General features: G+C 31.3%; 1 protein-coding gene across 2 annotated transcripts; it reads right to left on the bottom strand.

Moving 5' to 3' along the window:
* LOC109350121 (probable WRKY transcription factor 15) lies at positions 12,324–14,515 on the bottom strand. Of its 2 annotated transcripts, none has more exons than XM_019591265.1 (3): positions 13,678–14,515; positions 13,417–13,542; positions 12,324–12,651 (listed from the first exon to the last, which is right to left on the bottom strand). In XM_019591265.1, the coding sequence occupies exons 1-3, from the start codon at positions 14,418–14,420 to the stop codon at positions 12,492–12,494; spliced, it is 1,029 nt and encodes a 342-aa protein (XP_019446810.1). In that variant the 5' UTR covers positions 14,421–14,515; the 3' UTR covers positions 12,324–12,491. The 2 variants fall into 2 exon arrangements, with proteins under 2 accessions (XP_019446810.1, XP_019446809.1); XM_019591264.1 differs by having other exon boundaries at positions 13,417–13,545; positions 13,678–14,513.

Here is an 18,160-nt window from a genome sequence, read left to right as displayed (position 1 = left end):
CGAATCCAGCACGGGTAGGCGCACAGTGCAACCGGTGCACCCTCTCTCTCCCCCAACCATCGCTGACACGTGTCCAAGCGCTGGGAAATTAAAAAATCTCTCCAATCCCTCCTTGCCACTCGTGTTTCTCTTTTGCTGGGTATTATATTCGCTGCTTATTAGGTTTGCACTGTAACTGTTCATTATTTGCATTAATATCATCATATTATATCGTATATGATAAATTATTATATCATGAAAAATTGTAATTATCATAATAATAAAAAATATTAATTATCTGTAGGCAATTAAAATGTTATGAACATAATATGCGAATATAAAATGATAGGTCCAGTCATTGTGATGAAATTTTACTGTTGTTCTTTGCTTTCACCATTTTTCAATGAACCTTTAGTTTTGCTATTCAAAGACTTAGAATAAAAATTAAATATATAATAAAACCACCCAATCCTATTACATGGTAAAAATTGTATTCTTGGGTGTACCATTTAATTAATTTCATTATGACATTCCTAGTATGAGTATTAATAATAGAATATGTTATTTTGAGGCTATGTCGCTTAATATTTATTTTTTCATCTTATTCATGTTAATGAGTACTCCAATTTTAATATATGCTATGTACACGAAGCCAAACACAAAACAATATGTAAGTTTTTTTTTTCTAAAATTTTGGGAATAAATCACATCTGACTAAGTATTTTATACCCTTTGGAATTTTTATCAATGTCCTTAAAATAATTACTACATTTTCTTTATGATAAAGTCATTATTAATTCTAAGACGACAATAACTCTCATTTTAAGATATGATGCGGTGTCGGACATATGGGCTGCACTTCATCAACTTAATGATCACCATGACTAATTCACCAACGAATCAAAAATCTTTTGTTCATAAACATGTGAAGATCTTAACTAACCCTTAGTACAAAGTGCGGTATCGAACATATGAGTTGTACTTCACTTGTATTATAGGATCGTTAGTCGAGATTTAACTTATATTTTTATTAAAATTAATCCAACCAACAATCCTTTTTCTACTTAAAGAACTACGTAAGCCTTGATTCCCTTAATATGGATACGTAGGACCAAAGTCAATCTTGTCAGGCACAACTAAAAAAATATTTTTTTTCATTCAAGTAATTAATCATTAAATAATTAATTTAATTAATAAAGTGATGTTTCTTTATTTAAATAGTAATAATAACAAATAAAAATATATCAATCCATGTAGTTTAGTATAGGGTACCATTTAAGACTAGCGGGCAGGGTGCTAATACCTTCCCCACTCTGTAACCGACTTCCGAACCTGGATATCAAAAATCCAAAAGCCCAAAGTAATTGGGCTAAGGAGATTTTTCTACATTTTTTACAGTAAAAAATGTAGTGGCGACTCGAGAGGTCGCGTAGCCGAAAATTGGGGCGCGACAGATGCCATGTCTCATGTAAATGATATGATAGTTTTTAGAACTTGTGAGATTTGCATCTAGGTTTATCTAACCTAGACTCAATAACTAAGACACATATCTAAGACTCTAGTTTAGACATGAAGCTCTTGAATCTTTGGCATGTTGATTTGTTGAGTTATCTTTAAGCTTTCAGTAATTCCTTTGTCTTCATCAAAACATAGGCAAACTAAGTGCTATCTTGATACTTTGTACTTTCATAAAGTGTTTCATCCTTGAGGGAGAACCTCATTTAGACTAATTATAAAATATTGGGCTAAGCCCAACAAAATAAATCTAAAAAATAGGAATAGAATATAACATTCACGACTTATTTTGGCCCTTCAATTGGTCTTCGCATAATCTCAACACCAAATTCCATCTTCTTGCACATAGTCTCTACTCTTTTTGGTTTCATTCCATCCAAACTGCACAGCATAGCCAAAAATACCAGCTCAACCCGAACAAAGAGAAATAAATGCTAAAAGCAATCCTAAAATCTTAATTATGTTCTAAAGTATAAGTTAAATGTAATGCAAATGTAACATAATTTCACATTTATCAATAATCTATAAAGGTACATGTACAAGTCACAAATGGATACCCTTGAATTTTAGAAATAAGTTCTTCAAACTACTCATAATATACATGTGGATAAGGGTAGATATAGGTAAAAGTTTCCTTTTTTAGAAAGGGCAGTAGGTAGTTCTTGCCTGTATATGCTCATACTCGTTGTCATCCCAAATGGTTAGATACAACTGTACAAATAGAATTATACTATTATATAACTATAATATACTATCCCCACATGTTGCCAGTGTCTCTCATTAGGAATGCCTACGAGCAACATGGGCAAGTAAATTGTGCAATGTGGGACACTAAATTGAAATTGCATATTTTGTCCACAAACAATTGCAAGTTATGCAAGCAAGCCTATGGGTAATGCCCATATTGTCGTTATTGGTGTTGATGGTGGTGGTCTGTGTTATATACTCTTAATGGAAATCTTCTTGAGAGAGTGTATATACTACAACCTTAAGGCTTTGTCAAAAATGTAATGGTGTGAATATGGTATATAAATTAATCAATCTATTTAATGATTAAAGCATATTTCTAGAAGAAGAAATTTTCATTTTGATGAAGCTATCGAAAAATTGGTTTCATAAAAAATGAATATGAAACTTGCTTCTATAAAAGGGTTAGTTACCACACAATCATATTTTTGGTTCTGAATATGGATGTTAGCCTTCTTGTGGAAATAACATTCCAACTTTCCAGTTTGTAAAAACTTGCTTAGGAAAATGTTTTTCCATGAAAGACTTAGGTGAAGCTAACTATGTATTGTAGGTATTAGGAATTTATAGAGATATCAAAGAGGTATTTTGCACAGGTCCAGAGTTGATGAGGAGATAAGCTAAGACGTATTTTGCAAAACTTTTATGTGAGAATACCCAAACTAATAATATGGACTGCTAGGTTGATACTCCTATCCTCTTTCAGTTAGGGGTTGATGCTTTAATAGCCCCAGTAACCAAGGAAGAGGTGACTAAGGCAGTTATGAGTATGAAGTCCTACAAAGCTCCTAGTCCGTATGGTTTTCAGCTTATATTTTATAACAAGTACTGGCAGTTGTTGGGTAGCGATATATGGAAGCTTATCTATGATGCCTTCAAATTTGGGTTTTATGACACTCGCATTGTCGATACCCTTATTTTCCTCATTGCCAAGGTAAATAATCCTACATCTTTGAAGGAGCTTCGACCTATTACTCTTTGTAATGTTACTTGTAAAATTATTACTAAGACTTTGGTTAATATATGGAGAACTTTTCTGGATGAGTTAGTTGGCCTGTTGTAGAGCAGCTTCATTCTGGGAAGGGGAACCACTGATAATATTATTCTGGCTCAAGAGGTTATGCATCATATTCACAAGTCCAAGGCAAAAAAAAAGGTGTTCTGGGGTTCAAAGTGGATTTGGATAAGGCTTATGACAGAGTGAACTAGGATTTTCTTCAGAACACTCTCCTTTAGTTTGGTTTTCCCATTATTATAGTTAATCTTATTATGTGGTGTGTTCGTTCGAGGAAGGTATCTCTTTTATGGAATAGAGCTAGGTTGGATGTGTTTAGTCCTATAAGGGGCCTTCAACAAGGGATCCTATATCACCCTATCTGTTTGTGCTATGCATGGAGAAAATAGCTTTTCTTATCTCTCAAAAGGTGGATATTGGCATATGGCATCCTATTAAGTTGTCTCGTGGTGGCCCTTCTATCTCTCATATACTATTTGTTGATGATGTGTTGTTGTTTTGTAAAGAAACTAACGCCCAGGTTAGGGTTATCTCTTCAACGCTTACTGATTTCTGTCAAACCTCGGGATTGAAGGTAAATATAGAAAAATCTAAATTTATCTACTCCAAATCAGTCACTACTATGAGGTAGACCAGTTTTATGAGGTTATGGTCCATGAGGGTTTTTAGTAGTCTTGGTAAGTATTTGGGTATTCCTTTACTTAAAGGAAGAGTTGGTAAGGCGACTTTTGACCCTACTTTGGAAAAAGTTCAAAGTCGTTTGGCCTCTTGGAAAGTAAACCTATTGAATAGAGTTGGCCGTCTGTGCCTTGTGAAGTCCGTAATTTTCTCTATTCATGTTTATTATATGCAGGTTTTGTGGCTTCCTAATGTTGTGCGCAATAACATAAATATGGAGTATACTCAAAACAAAACTTCAACATATCTCAAAGTATGTTGCTCTCAAGAAAATTACACTATCAAGAAGATCTTGATTTGTCATCATCGAAAGGGGGGAGATTGTGAAGAAGATCTTTGCTCCTGGCCTTGGCAATGTTTTGATGAAGACACCAACATCACCAAAACGAAGAAAAGGAAGAATACTTATGAAGACAAAGAAGATTAAAGCTTCAAGAAAATTAGATTAAATCTCTATAAGTATTTCTATCCTAAAACTCTTGAATATACAAAATAGTAATGCTCAAACTATTTTTAAAGAAAGTTGAAACACTTTAAAAATACTTAAAACATTTTTCAAAAAATAGTGTGTAACAGGTTACTTCATCTAAGTAACAGGTTACATGTGTGTGAAAAGAGTTATCCAACTTAAAATTGTTCTGAGTAATCCATTACTGTCTTTGAGTAACAGATAACCAGTTTTGAAAAGTTGAGTAACCGATTACTCAGTTTGCTGTAATCGATTACTCTAAATTAATTTTAAATGAACAGTGGACAGAGAGTTTGGGTAATCGATTATCCACTATCAGTAATTGATTACTGAAAGCTGTTGCATGAGATTTCAAATTTCAAAATGAAATGTTTTTACTCCAAACGAAATCTCTTCACTTCAAACAACTCCTACACTTTTAGAAAGGCACCATTGGTGTTTGGAAAGTCTATATAAAGGCTCTAACTCTCACAACACAAACACACAACAACACGCAACTCCTATAAAATTTCCAAAAGCTCTTAAACTTATTCTGAAGTTATTTCTCTACACTTTTTGCAACTTGCACTCACACTTTCAAAGTTATTTTCTGAAGTTGCTTAGAAGTGTTTCAAAGTTTTCCAAAGAGCATTATTACTTGGTATACATAAAGAGTTGATTGGATTGTAAGTTATACTACTTTCATCATTGTAAAGGCAATTTGTCATTGTTATACATTCTTCATTATTATTACAGAATACTTTCTTTCATGGGATGTGAAAAGAAAGGGGATTAGAATCACTTGAAAATGTGTTTTCCAAGAATGAATAAGAATTAGGGAGTGTGTAAGGTACATAGAAATCTCGGGGTGAGATATTGTAATTACAACTTATAATTCTTAGTGAAGAAATCTCTTGTGTTGCAAGAGTACTGGACGTAGCCTTCGGTGGACTAGAAGGTGAACCAATATAAAAATCACTGTGCATTCTCTTCTCCCTTATCTCTTTCATTTCATCTTGATTATTTTTCTGTATATATTTTCTGCTGCACGTTAACTCTTGGTTTTGCAGAAAAAGTAGTCATAATTTTAAGACAACTAATTCACCCCACCCCCTTTTAGTTGAAACCTCGTTCTTACAAGCAAACACCATTAGAGAGTTACTCTCTACAGGAGCTGTTAGAGTGGATCATGTACGCACTGAGAATAACTTAGCAGATCCTTTGACGAAAGGACTAGCTAGAGAGAAAGTCCATAATACTTCTAAGAGTATGGGACTATTGCCCTTAGAACGAGGATCACTCATGATGGTAACCCGACCTAACTGACTGAAGATCCCAAGAAATAGGTTCAATGGGTAATAACAAGTTGTGAAGTGATATGAGAATGAACATGCTATAAATTATGAGAATCATGATTCCTGCATCATATGTAAGGATGAGTTAAACTCTTAATGAGATCTATACTCCAATTGGAGTGAAGTACCTAGGCTACAGGAGTACTCTTGATAGACTCACCTATGTGAATATGGAAGTGGGGGCCGCTTCCTTTGAAATTTAGGGGCATAAATTTCTAGAGCGTTCACTATACTGGGATATACGTGCATGACCTTTAACACACAGACTTTACAAAATACACCTTTGAAAAGGTTGTGTGTGGTTTGATGTTGGAGATAGATTACAAGACTACGAGTCACTCTAGTAAAATCTGGATCTTATTCACTATGTAAAGATTCAAGTCGGATGACACCTTTGTTTATGTACAATCTTATTGAGACCACAAATATTCTCGGAAATCGTTTTTTAATTTCAAGTGGGGGGTTGTTGGAACATGGTTTGTTGAAAACCATTAGTGGAAACTTTTGGTTGTGAAATATAAAATAAAAAAAACCCAAATCCCACATAGAAGAGTTTTGAAAAAAAAAACATATCCCAAGTCCCACATTGTAGATATGAGGAACATGGAAAAAATCTCATGTTATAAATAGAGATTTTCTCCATTCATTATAAGTGACACCAAGTTGAAGGCATTTCCTCTCAACTTTCCTTTCTCCCCCCTAATATTCCGCCGACGCATTTCCGGCAACCTTCTCCCCCTTTCTTTCTGTGGCACTTAAGAATTGGCACAGGCAGCCAAAGTGGGATTTCGAGAACTGACGCTGGTAGTCAATATTGTGGTTAAAGAATTGGCACAGGTAGCCATATTATGGGATTTTGAGAATTGACACTGGTAGTCAGTATTCTAGGAAGAGAATTGGCACGGGTAGCCATATTGTGGGTAATTTCGAAAATTGGCACTGGTAGCCATATTGTAGTGGGTGTATTCGATATCGGTTCTTACAGTGCAGTAAGAATTCGATAACAGAGATCAGTGCTGTTTTATCATGGGGACGACGTGGTTGATAGTCTGCTTCCACATTTTGGGCACTGCCACGAAACGTCTTAAAGAAAGCGATCTAGTCGTGACTCAGCCAGTAAGTATTATTTCGTGTCATTTAGAATTGTTGCAAGCTACGGTAACAACAAGAACTAATGGATTTAAATGGATATAGTCAAATGGATAGTGTTGATAATGGAATGATTCAAATTCATCCATTATATCCAACGGATATCTATGGGTATATTCATTTGGATGGATACACAATCCATCCAAAAAAATTAAAACAAATTTCTGCTAATTAATTCAATATTAATATAAAAAATCTCTCCCGCCTTTCTAACAGCACAATCTCACATATTACAAAAGTTGAAAATTGCAATTTGTGATTTTAAAAAGTGCTTATAAAAAAAAAGTATAAACGATTTTGGCCTTAGTGCTTTACTCCAACATCTTAGGATAAGAAAACATTTTATTAGAACCACACACCTTAACGCAAAGTATAAATATATCATTTTGGTTATTGACTAATGTGATAATATACTAACAAAATGAAATATTTCAGGAAGATTGGCTCTTGCATACAATTTGTGGAAATCTCAATTATATTGCACCAGAGATTCTTGCCAATAAGAGTGCTTATAAAAAAATTCACAAATTCACATTTTTAAAAGTGTTTATCAAAAAAGTACTTTTTAAAAGTGTTTGTTAAAAAAATTATTTTTTAAAAATTGTGTTTGAAAAAAATAATCACTTTTTAAAAGTGTTTTTGTTTTTAAAATCACGTTTTAAAAGTGTTTTTATTTTTAAAATCACTTTTTGAAAGTATTGTTTTAAAAAAAAACCTTTTGAAAAATATTTATTTAAAAATGTTTTATTAAATAATAATTTTAAAAGAAAATTGTTCAGATAATGCTTTCTTAAAAATGTTTTGTTCAAATTAAAAAAATTTTTGTTGGATATCCATCCATCCATCTAATCCATTAAAATGAATACATTGATAGAATGAATGAATTGGAATCTATTGGATATGAATGGATTGAATAATTTAAAAATGTAATGTAATGATTTATATGGAATGATGGATAGTTTTTCGTCCATGCATAGACTTTGAAATGCATGGCCATGCATAGAAAGTGTAAATATGATATATTATTTGTTGAAAGTCTTCTCAGGTATTAAGCAACATGAATTGGATATACAAGGATGGCATATCCATGCCTTGAGTTCAATTAGATATATGCACAAAGACATTAATCATATGAAAGGTAATTCTTATGAGCTATATTATGTCAAAATAGTGCGATTTAGAGTTAGCCATACATTGAGTGTCTCTTGTGTGCTTATAAATAGAGTATGAGATGCTTAAATCCTAAACACTGAAAATTTATAATTTACGTATACTCATGACTATGCTAGCAAAAGGAGTCGAAGAGTTTTTTCTAGTAGGAGCATTAACATGAACTTATATAGAGATGAGTTTATAGTTGTTTAGTTAGCTTAGTGACAACAAATAGCTAATTGCTATTCCTTTTTCGCAAGTCCTTCCTTCATGATAATTTTTTCAACGACCATTATTATTCGCTTAATATCCAAACAATTGTAATAGTTAATGTGGTGGTGATGAGAAGCAAGACAATGGTGGTGGTTGAAGTAATGGTAGTAGGGTGATATTTTTTAAAAACCCTTTTTGTATTTTGAAAATTGAGATAAAATTATTTTGAAAATAGTTACAAATTATAATTTATTTGTTATCAACATATTTCGTTTTCAAAATAACATTTTGAAAGATATGTATGAACATTGTACAAATTTATACATAATCAATACACTATCTACCATTCATTTGATAATGTAAAAATCTCTTACAATATTAGTTAGAGGTGTCAAAACGGGCGGGCTCAGGCGGGCCAACCCACCACCTGAAAGTTTATAGGCTTAGGTATCATATTAGGTATTTTCTATTGAATTCAGACTTTTTAGCCCGGCCCAGCCGTGCTATGTTAAAACCAGACTCAGGTTGAGCTTACCTGACAGGTTTGGGCTACCTATTTTTCCTTATTTTTTTAATTTTTTGGGTTAGTTGACTTGGTATTAAGCATTAAATGAAAATTTACAAAGCAACTTATAATAAAATATAGTTAATAAATATTGTGTTATGAACTTTGAATAAATATTATCTAAACATAAATATTTATAAATGACAATAATGTTATAAAATTGAGCATTATATTATTTTTCCTATTTTGGAGTATATCATTTTAAGCCCAATAATAAAATAATGAATAAAATGAGAAGACATTAAATCATATAGAACTCAATTTTCCTTTCTTATAATTGTGTGTTTAATTAGATTTAACTTTTACAACAAAAACATAATAAAGAAAATAAAGTTTACAACAAAGCTAAAAGACAACATAATTGTTTACCATAGAGAACTTCACACAACCAAGTTTAATATAATTGTTCACAATAAAAGTGTTGATAAAGAGCATACAAAATAATAGTTTTGATAGTGTCTTAATGTTTATATATTAAAAGTGAAGTTACAAATTATATTATACTAGGGATTGAGAGTCCAATAAAAATGAGAGATTTAATAAATAAGTTATGTTAAAAATCATATATGTGCACTTCACATCTGATCTTAACTCAATCACAAGACATTAGATCTATAAGTTTGGTTGCATTGGGTATAACAAGTGTTGTAAAAAAATTATAAATTAATATCAAATGATAAATATTTTTTAAATACATTAAATATATTAAAATTTCAATAAATATTTTTTAGTATTATGTTTGTCAGCCCGCCACAACCTGCAACCCGCTTAGGGTGAGTTTGGGCTACAATTTGATATACATAAATTATATCTAAGCTTTTTAACCTGATCCGATTTAACCCGAACCTAATATGAACTAACTCAAACTCATCCGGATAATCCATTTTAACATCTTTATTTCCGGTATATACATATTTTTTCTCAAAACTTTAACCCACTAATCCCCGAAATGAGTTTAAACTAATGAAAGATTGGATTCACAAGAGGCACCATATAAGTGCTCTAACATGCAAGTGGACCATTTTTTAATAGCCTTATGGTAATGTTGAATGTGGCAAACTTAAAAAATTATTAGGAATAAAACTTATAAAATCAACTTTTTAAAATATCTTAGAGCATGAAACCAATAATTTAGTCATTAAGAAATGTTAACAATCATCTCAAAAAGTAAAAACATTTTTGGTTAAAATTATAAAAAAAGCATTCTCAGTAACAGAGAAGTTAACTTATATTTTCAAGGAACACATCTTTATAAACAAAAAAATGTACTGAGAGTGTGTTATTGAATTTTAAACAATGTTATTAATATCATATTAGTCATCAAATAAGTCAAGATACTAATATAGTGATATGATGGTTCAATTGGTGATTCATTAATTAAACCACATACCAATGAATTTAAATATACATATATTTTATAATAATATTAGTGTTAAAAAATCAACAAGGAAGATAATAACTAATTTTATTTATATCACTTGTTAAAAAAGTGTATATGATAGATCATGTTTTAGATGTATAAAAAAATATAATAATTGTGTATTTGATCCTCCATACCAACATTTTTGTAAAAATAAATTATTTCATTAAAAAATAATTTTAAATGTCCAATTTTTAAAACTAGTTCAATGGTTTATATATGTTGAATTGGTCAGGACAAGCTGATCTTGATAACAATATTTTTAAATATAAGTAATACAACTGAAATGATAGATAACTATATCTGAATATAATAAAATTACCCTCAATAAATAATAAGTCACCTTTCAAGCGTGAGTAAAAATGTAATCTAGCAATCAACAAGATATTGGTGCTTATGCAAGTTGGATTGAAGGCATTCCTTGCTGATGTACATAAATTTGAATGAATAATAATTATTGGGAGATATATTCAATTTCTACTCTACCCTCATAATGTGGTGGAATAATACAATGATTAAATAAAAAATTTAAAAAGAAAATGATTTATATATTAAGAACGAAAGAAATTTTGTATATTATGTACATATATATTCACTAAAAAGTAATACCCTTGTATTGAAAGTAAAAAAAATTACATTGTGAATGACAAATATTAATCTCCAAATAAAAGAAAAAGGTAATTAAGCAATTGTTCACTTGAAAGAGAATTAACAATTGCATATAAGCAAATGTGATGACTTGAAATACGACAAGCTATGGGAAGAAAAAAACAAGAGGAGAATGGTTATTGTATATGCATGATTGAGGTAGCCACATGCGTGTGAATAATGAAAAATTGATAATGATGAATGAAGAGAGGGGCCAATCCGCATAACAAAGTTGACGTTAAGGCAAAGCGAGAAAACAACAAATTTGCTAACAATGAAGGACCCTTTTTCTATGCTCAAACTTATCAATTCCACACCCACTCATTTTGACTTTCTCATTGGTTTTCCCACTAGTGTCATTCAAGTCCAACCCTCTCTCTCTCTCTTCAATTACTCAATTACCTTCCGACCTTTTTCCTACAAGCCAAAACGGTCCAACAAAATTTGCATTAAAAACTCTCTTTTTCTCATCCTTTCCTTTTCATCAATTATATTAATGAACCAATAAGTTGGTAATATAGTGATTTAAGAATGTGCTAGATTGTTATAATAACTAAAATGTCAATAATTCAATTTCTGATAGTGACACTTATTATATGAATATCTATGCATCCCAAAAAAAATTAATTTATTACCCAAAATGTTTTTAATAATACAAAAATACTAATGATATATCATCAAACTCCATAAAAAATAATATATTGTATATAAATATTTGTAAAAGAGTATCTCATTTTGTTTATTCTACACTCATTTTCACTCATTCATTTACTACTCCAACTAGTAACCCTACTTTTTCTCTCTCTTCTTTTGGTCAACCGTCCTAAACACGACATGTTCGTCCTCTTCTGTCAAATTGTTTGACTAGGTCCCTTTCACTGCTTTTTCTTCTCTCTACTCTTAAAATTTCAATATAAAACCCGTTGAGCATTGAAAGTTTGAAAGAGAATCCAAGATAACTAAAGATAAAGCAACCAAAATAAGGGGCAAAAGAAAAGAATAAAGCCACTTGCTTTCTTTTTTTAATAACTTTGAGATTCTAATCGTTTACCAAATCCACCATTTATGTCTCTCATCTATACCCTTCCATGTTCCTCTACATTTAAAACATTATTTTTTTATTATATTACTGAAGATATTCATTTACGCTATGTAAAATGAATTAATATTTCTTTTAATAAATGTCACTTTCAACAATCAAATTATTGACTTTTTAGTCTAACAAGATCTTACACTAATAAACATTTTGTTGATATTTAAATCATTAATTAAATATATATATTCCTCCACCATTAAAACATTAATTAATAACATATCAACTTCATTGTTTTCAACCGAAGAAAATATTTTAGTAAAGAAAATGTGCTTTCACCATCACGACCAATTTTTTTAAAATTATAATCAATGTTAATGAATTCTTAGTATCTAAGCCTTGGAAAAAGAGAAAGATAAAAGGAATCCAATATTGCACAAGGAAATGGAACAGCCACTAATTTCTTTCAAGATTTTCATGTTCCCATTTTGAGTAAAAGCTACAATTCTACAAGCCAATAACCCAATTGAAATGTTGTAACTTGTAACATTGATTTTGATGATTGGTTAAAGACTTAAGAAGATTCTAGAATGAGATTAGTAGCATCAGCTGCAGAAAAAGTATGGTTGTGCTCTCCTTCATAGGTAACTATCAGCATAGATGAATCATCCAAAGCTCTCTCTACATGTTTTCTTGCTGGACACCCTCTTACACTGCTGCACTTATAGTAACCCCTGTTATAGTAAAACATAAAAAAGCTCAGTTTCATTCATTGCCCAGATTCAATTTATTGACTCAAAAATTTGTAATGTAAAAACAACAAATTACGGACTCATAAATAAACCATAAAAGGGATCAAATAAGTCAATCACAAATGTTGGATTGCATTTTAAATTATCTATAATTGAAGGGTCAACCAGCAAATTTTAGTCAGCAATTAGGAATCAATCTTTTTGTACTACCAAGGATATCTCTTCACTTACTAATCATTTTCGAGTGTATAATTATCTCTCCCAACAAGTGTGTCACTCCCATGAGTCGAACCTTGATATTTTGATCATTCTGAATCTACACCAGAAGACCAACGTCTTTATGGTCTTTATGGTCATCAGGAATCAATCTACTAAACTAAGTTTAACACTTAGCATTTACATACCAATATTAGATAGTCAACACCAATTCTGTTATTTTCAAATCTATAAAATCAACACTGAAACAAAAGTCACACCCATATTTATGTAGAATTCAGGCAAGTTTCATGCATGTGATTGAAAACACAATATACCTCATTTTTTGTATTTTTTAATCAAATTGGTTAAGAGAATTGAAAGAAGCACATAAAGATTATACAAGAATTTCACAAATATTACAACAACAAAAAAATTGAGAGTATATATCCCGTCCTAAAATTTTCTACACGATAAAATGGCTACTTAGGGAAACATATTTAAACTAAAAATTAGATTGATCATAAACTTATAATAATATAATTAATTTACCTTGGATGAGGAGAACCTTTAATAGGTTTCTGTCCATATTTCCTCCATGAATAATCATCTGGTGGAATATCAGCCAACTTCAAACTTATAGCTGGCACTCTCATCACCTTCTTCACCCTCATTTTTCTGCTGTTACAACATATCAAAAAAATGAGAAAAAAATAAAACCTAAAAAATTAACTAATAAATAAAATCATTTAAAATGACATTTGTCCGGAGAGATAATCACAATCGAACTAAAAGGATGCAAAAAAAGAGTACCTCTTTTTTGAACAATGACAGCGGCTAGAGGAGCTACCACACTTTCCAGAACCCAAAGTCTCAGAACTACACTTCCTCTTCAACGACGAAGATGGAAGCGGAGGCTTCCCCGCCGAAGAAACCTGAGAAAGATTCGTGATCTGAAACCCTACCGGCGCCGTCGCCGCCGGCGACGGTTGTTGCTTGGTGTCAGCATCACCGGTTAAAGATGAAATAAACGAATTTGGAGCAGAGGAATCACTATTATTATAAGAAGAGAAAGTAATGATCTTAGAAGATGAATCCTTCTTCTCAGTGATTCCATTTCTTGAGATCAAAGATTGATGATGATGATGATGATGAATGGTAGTGGTGGATGGGATCTGCTGCAACGGAGTAGCATAGAAGATTCTAGAAGGTTCAGTTCCAGAAACATGTTCTTCTTCTTTTTCACTTTGAATCAAAGGTGCTCTTCTGAACCGGGCGTGACCGGTTCGGGTTTGGGTTCGGCCCAAAAGAGAAATCACTTTTTTGAACTTCGAAACGGCGACGTCTGCTACGGCTTTATAATCTCTATCTATTATGTCAAGGTTTGGGTTTAGATTCGAATTAGAAGAAGAAGAGTGGTGTTGTTGTTGTGTATGAGAGAGTAAGTGAATGAGTTTTTCAACACTTTCTAAACCGGAGGCAGCTTCTTGAACCGCATGTTCTTCTGTTTTGGAAGTGAAAGTGTTGAAACCACTCATCATGAAATCAACGGCCATAGGTATTGTTGTTGTTGAAGGAAGAACATGTGAGAAGAGAAATGAAAGTAGAGGAGGGGTTTGAAGGTATATAATAAAGGAAGAAGGGATAAAGGAGAAGGTGGGTCATAGATGAATGCCCCAATAGTTTCACATTGTTTGTTTTCTATTTATTATTACATTTTTTGTTTAATTTTTATTTATTAATATCACAAATTTGATTGATTTAAAACAAAAAAAAATAAGACACTATTAAAGATAGGTGATTCTGCCACCAAAAGGGAGGGTACCGTAGTCAAAATGATGTCATAGAATTCAGCGGGTTTGGTCCACTATGTGACTCGACTCTCACGCTACCTGTTTGGTACTGTCAATGGAGAGAACAGTTTTTTATTGCTTTCTTTTATGGATTAGGGCTTTAATAGAAATTTAACTAATACATTATGAAGAAGTTTAAAATTAATTAGCTATTTTAATTTAATAAAAAAATACATGAATAACTATAATAGTTATTCAACGGCCTATGAGAAATTATTTTAATTAAATGGTATTAAAAAATGTAAAGACAGTTAAATTTATTTACATTCAAGGTTATTGATGATTTTTCTTATAAATGAAACTAGATGGATTATTTATTTTCTTAAAAAGAAAAGAAAATTTTCAAGATACTTATTACTAATATATTATGATTTAAATTTATTTTTTATAATCAACATTATTTTCACATTAAAAAATAACAAAATAATAGAAATAATATCCTCAATTATAGATTACGATTATCTCTAGGAGAATCAAATATTAATGTGGGTGTAAAAATGAGTTTTATAATTAACAATATCTATTCAATACTAGGTACACGTCTCCGGATCTTCATGAATTTGGTTTCATTGATGACATTTTACATCTCTATTTTTCATAAGCTACAATCACTTTGCTCCTCAAATAAATATCATATACAATAAAGCTTAAGAAAAAAATGAAAACATGTGATATAAAATTAAAGCTAAAGAGCAATCAAAATAATGTCTGTTAATTTTACTTTATGAGAGTATGAGTACTAGGAATACCTGCTAATAAAATAACTATTTTAAGTTTTATCAGTGGAGGACGTTGACCTTTTCTGAGTATATTGGGACCCATGTGGTTATTATTTGTAAATTTATAATTGATCTTGGACATTTGATGGGGTGTGATGAATGCCAAAGGCTGAAAAAGGTTAAAGGATGGGTTAGTTTTGACAGTATACGCATATGCTCAAGTTGACTTAGATTGAAACCGCACGAGTATCGAGGATGCCTCTTGCTTTTTTTCTTCCTGTTTTCTTACCTTGTCAATTTCTTTATATAATTTTGGTTAGGTGAGATCTAAGGATTTCTTTGAAGGTTATACTCGAACCTTTGTATGAGAAGAAACATATATGGACTCATGCTTTAAGAATTGTATATACATTATTATCTATTATTCATTTTCAATTATCATTAATTATTCAAAACATAATACAAATAAATAATAAATTATATAATGATTATGTATAAATTTTATACTCATAGTACATAAATATCTAATATAACTAAAAAATAAGTTTGTTTAGTCATACACTTCAGAAGTTGGTTTGGTTCATGTGGACTTCTAAATATCATTTTTTAAACCACAAGTTGATTTGGATAAAATCAATTTCTCAAGGTGACATGTTTTTGTTATATTGAAAGTTGGTTTGACTCAAATTGAGATTTCAATATGGGTTTCAATATGTTACATCATGATTTTTAGGGCTTAGGTTTTTTAAAAGGAAGTTTTCCAGTCATTTTAATAAATAAGTTAAATTTGTATAATTTAATATTTTTAAATAAGAAAAGAGAAATTGATAAAAAAAAATAAGAAATATAATCAATTTTAATGTAGTTTGTTTGGTTTTAAATTATAAAAAGAAAGAGAATGATTACTCGTCATCCTCTCTTTCATTTTCTGTCCACATGAGAGGATAAATAAAATACATGGGTCTTACTCTCTTCCATAATAAGAGAGAGAGAAATATTATTTTTCTTTAACTTCTCTCATCTTCTTTTCCTACTCTTTTTATTGTACCAAAAAAAGGCAACGTTAAAGATTAAAACTTCATTCCTAAGTGAAAAGAAATATTGTATATGGAAGACACTGGATATTAAGACAATTAGATAGATAATAAAAATTGTACTGTTTAAGTTCTACCACGGTGGAGACAAGTGCTCCTATTATGACATGTAGTCTTACATGTTCCTTTTATTAGCTCTCATTTTCCGTAACACCAAACTCTTGCTTTGTAAGCAGCGAAGGCAAATTCACCATTTACACAATATTCACCAATGTCACGCGATCAAGATTAAGACATGCAAAACTAGCATGTGAATAAGGGAAATGCAGTGTGTGAAAGACTTCACAACCATAATATTTTGTATACAAGTTTTTCTGATAATCGTCCCAAGAGTGTGTGAAAGACTTCACAACCATAATATTTTGTATACATATCTCTTTGACCAAAAATTAAATATTTTTCTCGTGAGAAGTGATTAACAATGTGAGAGTTTTTCATCATTCGATTTTGGTGCATTTCTCTTGTGAGAGTCTGATTGTGTATATGACCATATGACATAATAGAAGCAAATGCCTCTATGATGAGAAATTTTAATGCAATAACAATAAAAACTCTAACAGAATATATGTAGTAGTGGATAAAAATTTTCCCAACTTGTTAGAATCCATAAGGAGCAATAATAAATAATGCAGTAACTAAGAACTCATATGAGACACCAAAATTTTTAACGTGGAAAACCTTCCCAAATTGAGAAGTAAAAATCACGGACACAAGTCAGTAAATCAAACTCCACTATGATCAAAATAGGAATACAAGTGTATCTCTAAAATATAGCACAAAATGTGGTCAATAATGCGGCATACAATAGAGCAACAAACTTGAAAACCTTTTCTCTGCCTAAAACCTTTAACCATCAATCCGGCTTTATACCTTGGAGATGTAGAATTACTTTCTTGCTTCTCTCCCTCTCTTTTTGTATTTGCTTCTCACTTTCTTTTGTTTTTCTCTCACTTTTTTTTTTTCTAGTGCTATTTTTCTTTTCAAGATCTTCTTGTCTTCAATGACTTGTTCGGGGTTAATGGTGAAAGTATCACCCTCATTTTTGTGTGTATTAATGTGTACTTTTTTGTTCTTTCATCTTGTGTTGCTCTTTTGACATACTGTCATGGTCGGCCTAGTAATAAATGACTAGCCTCCATATCTACCACATCACATAGAGCCGAATCTTCATAGCTCCCAATAGTAAAAGAGACTTCAACTTGTTTATCAACAAGCATTTCTCCCACCTCACTCAACCATTGCAATCAATATGGAGTGGGATGTGTCTTAGTTTCAAGATTTAGTTTGGATACTAACCTTATACTAGCCATATTAATGCAACTTTCACTATCAATGATCAAACAACAAACCTTACCACCAACTAGACATCTTGTGTGGAAGATGTTTTCTCTTTGGTCAGCTTCTTGGTCTTTGATTTGGCTATTTAGGAGCCTCCTCACCATGAACAAGTCTTCTTCACAAACCATTTCACTCAACTCACGTGTATCACTCACTTTTTGTTTGTGGAAAATGTAGGGAATGGTGTATCACTCAACACTCTATCATCCACGACCTTCTTAAGTAAACCAAGTTTGAACCAATAATTTTGTGAAAGAAAATCACTCCAACTTCTAAATAATTGGAACTTTTT

Source organism: Lupinus angustifolius, chromosome LG06, assembly GCF_001865875.1.
Source record: "Lupinus angustifolius cultivar Tanjil chromosome LG06, LupAngTanjil_v1.0, whole genome shotgun sequence".
NCBI lineage: Eukaryota > Viridiplantae > Streptophyta > Magnoliopsida > Fabales > Fabaceae > Lupinus > Lupinus angustifolius.
Note: the sequence above shows the minus strand (reverse complement) of the source record. Positions and strands in the feature narration are given on the sequence as shown.

Bases quoted from the DNA above. Each gene is read 5' to 3' on its own strand.
- LOC109350121 (XM_019591264.1), bottom strand. From the start codon at position 14,420: ATGGCCGTTGATTTCATGATGAGTGGTTTCAACACTTTCACTTCCAAA. The intron at 13,546-13,677 runs GTACTCTTTTTT...ATGTTGTAACAG, and splicing joins TGTCATTGTTCAAAAAAGAG to CAGAAAAATGAGGGTGAAGA. The intron at 12,652-13,416 runs GTAAATTAATTA...TTACTATAACAG, and splicing joins AAAGGTTCTCCTCATCCAAG to GGGTTACTATAAGTGCAGCA.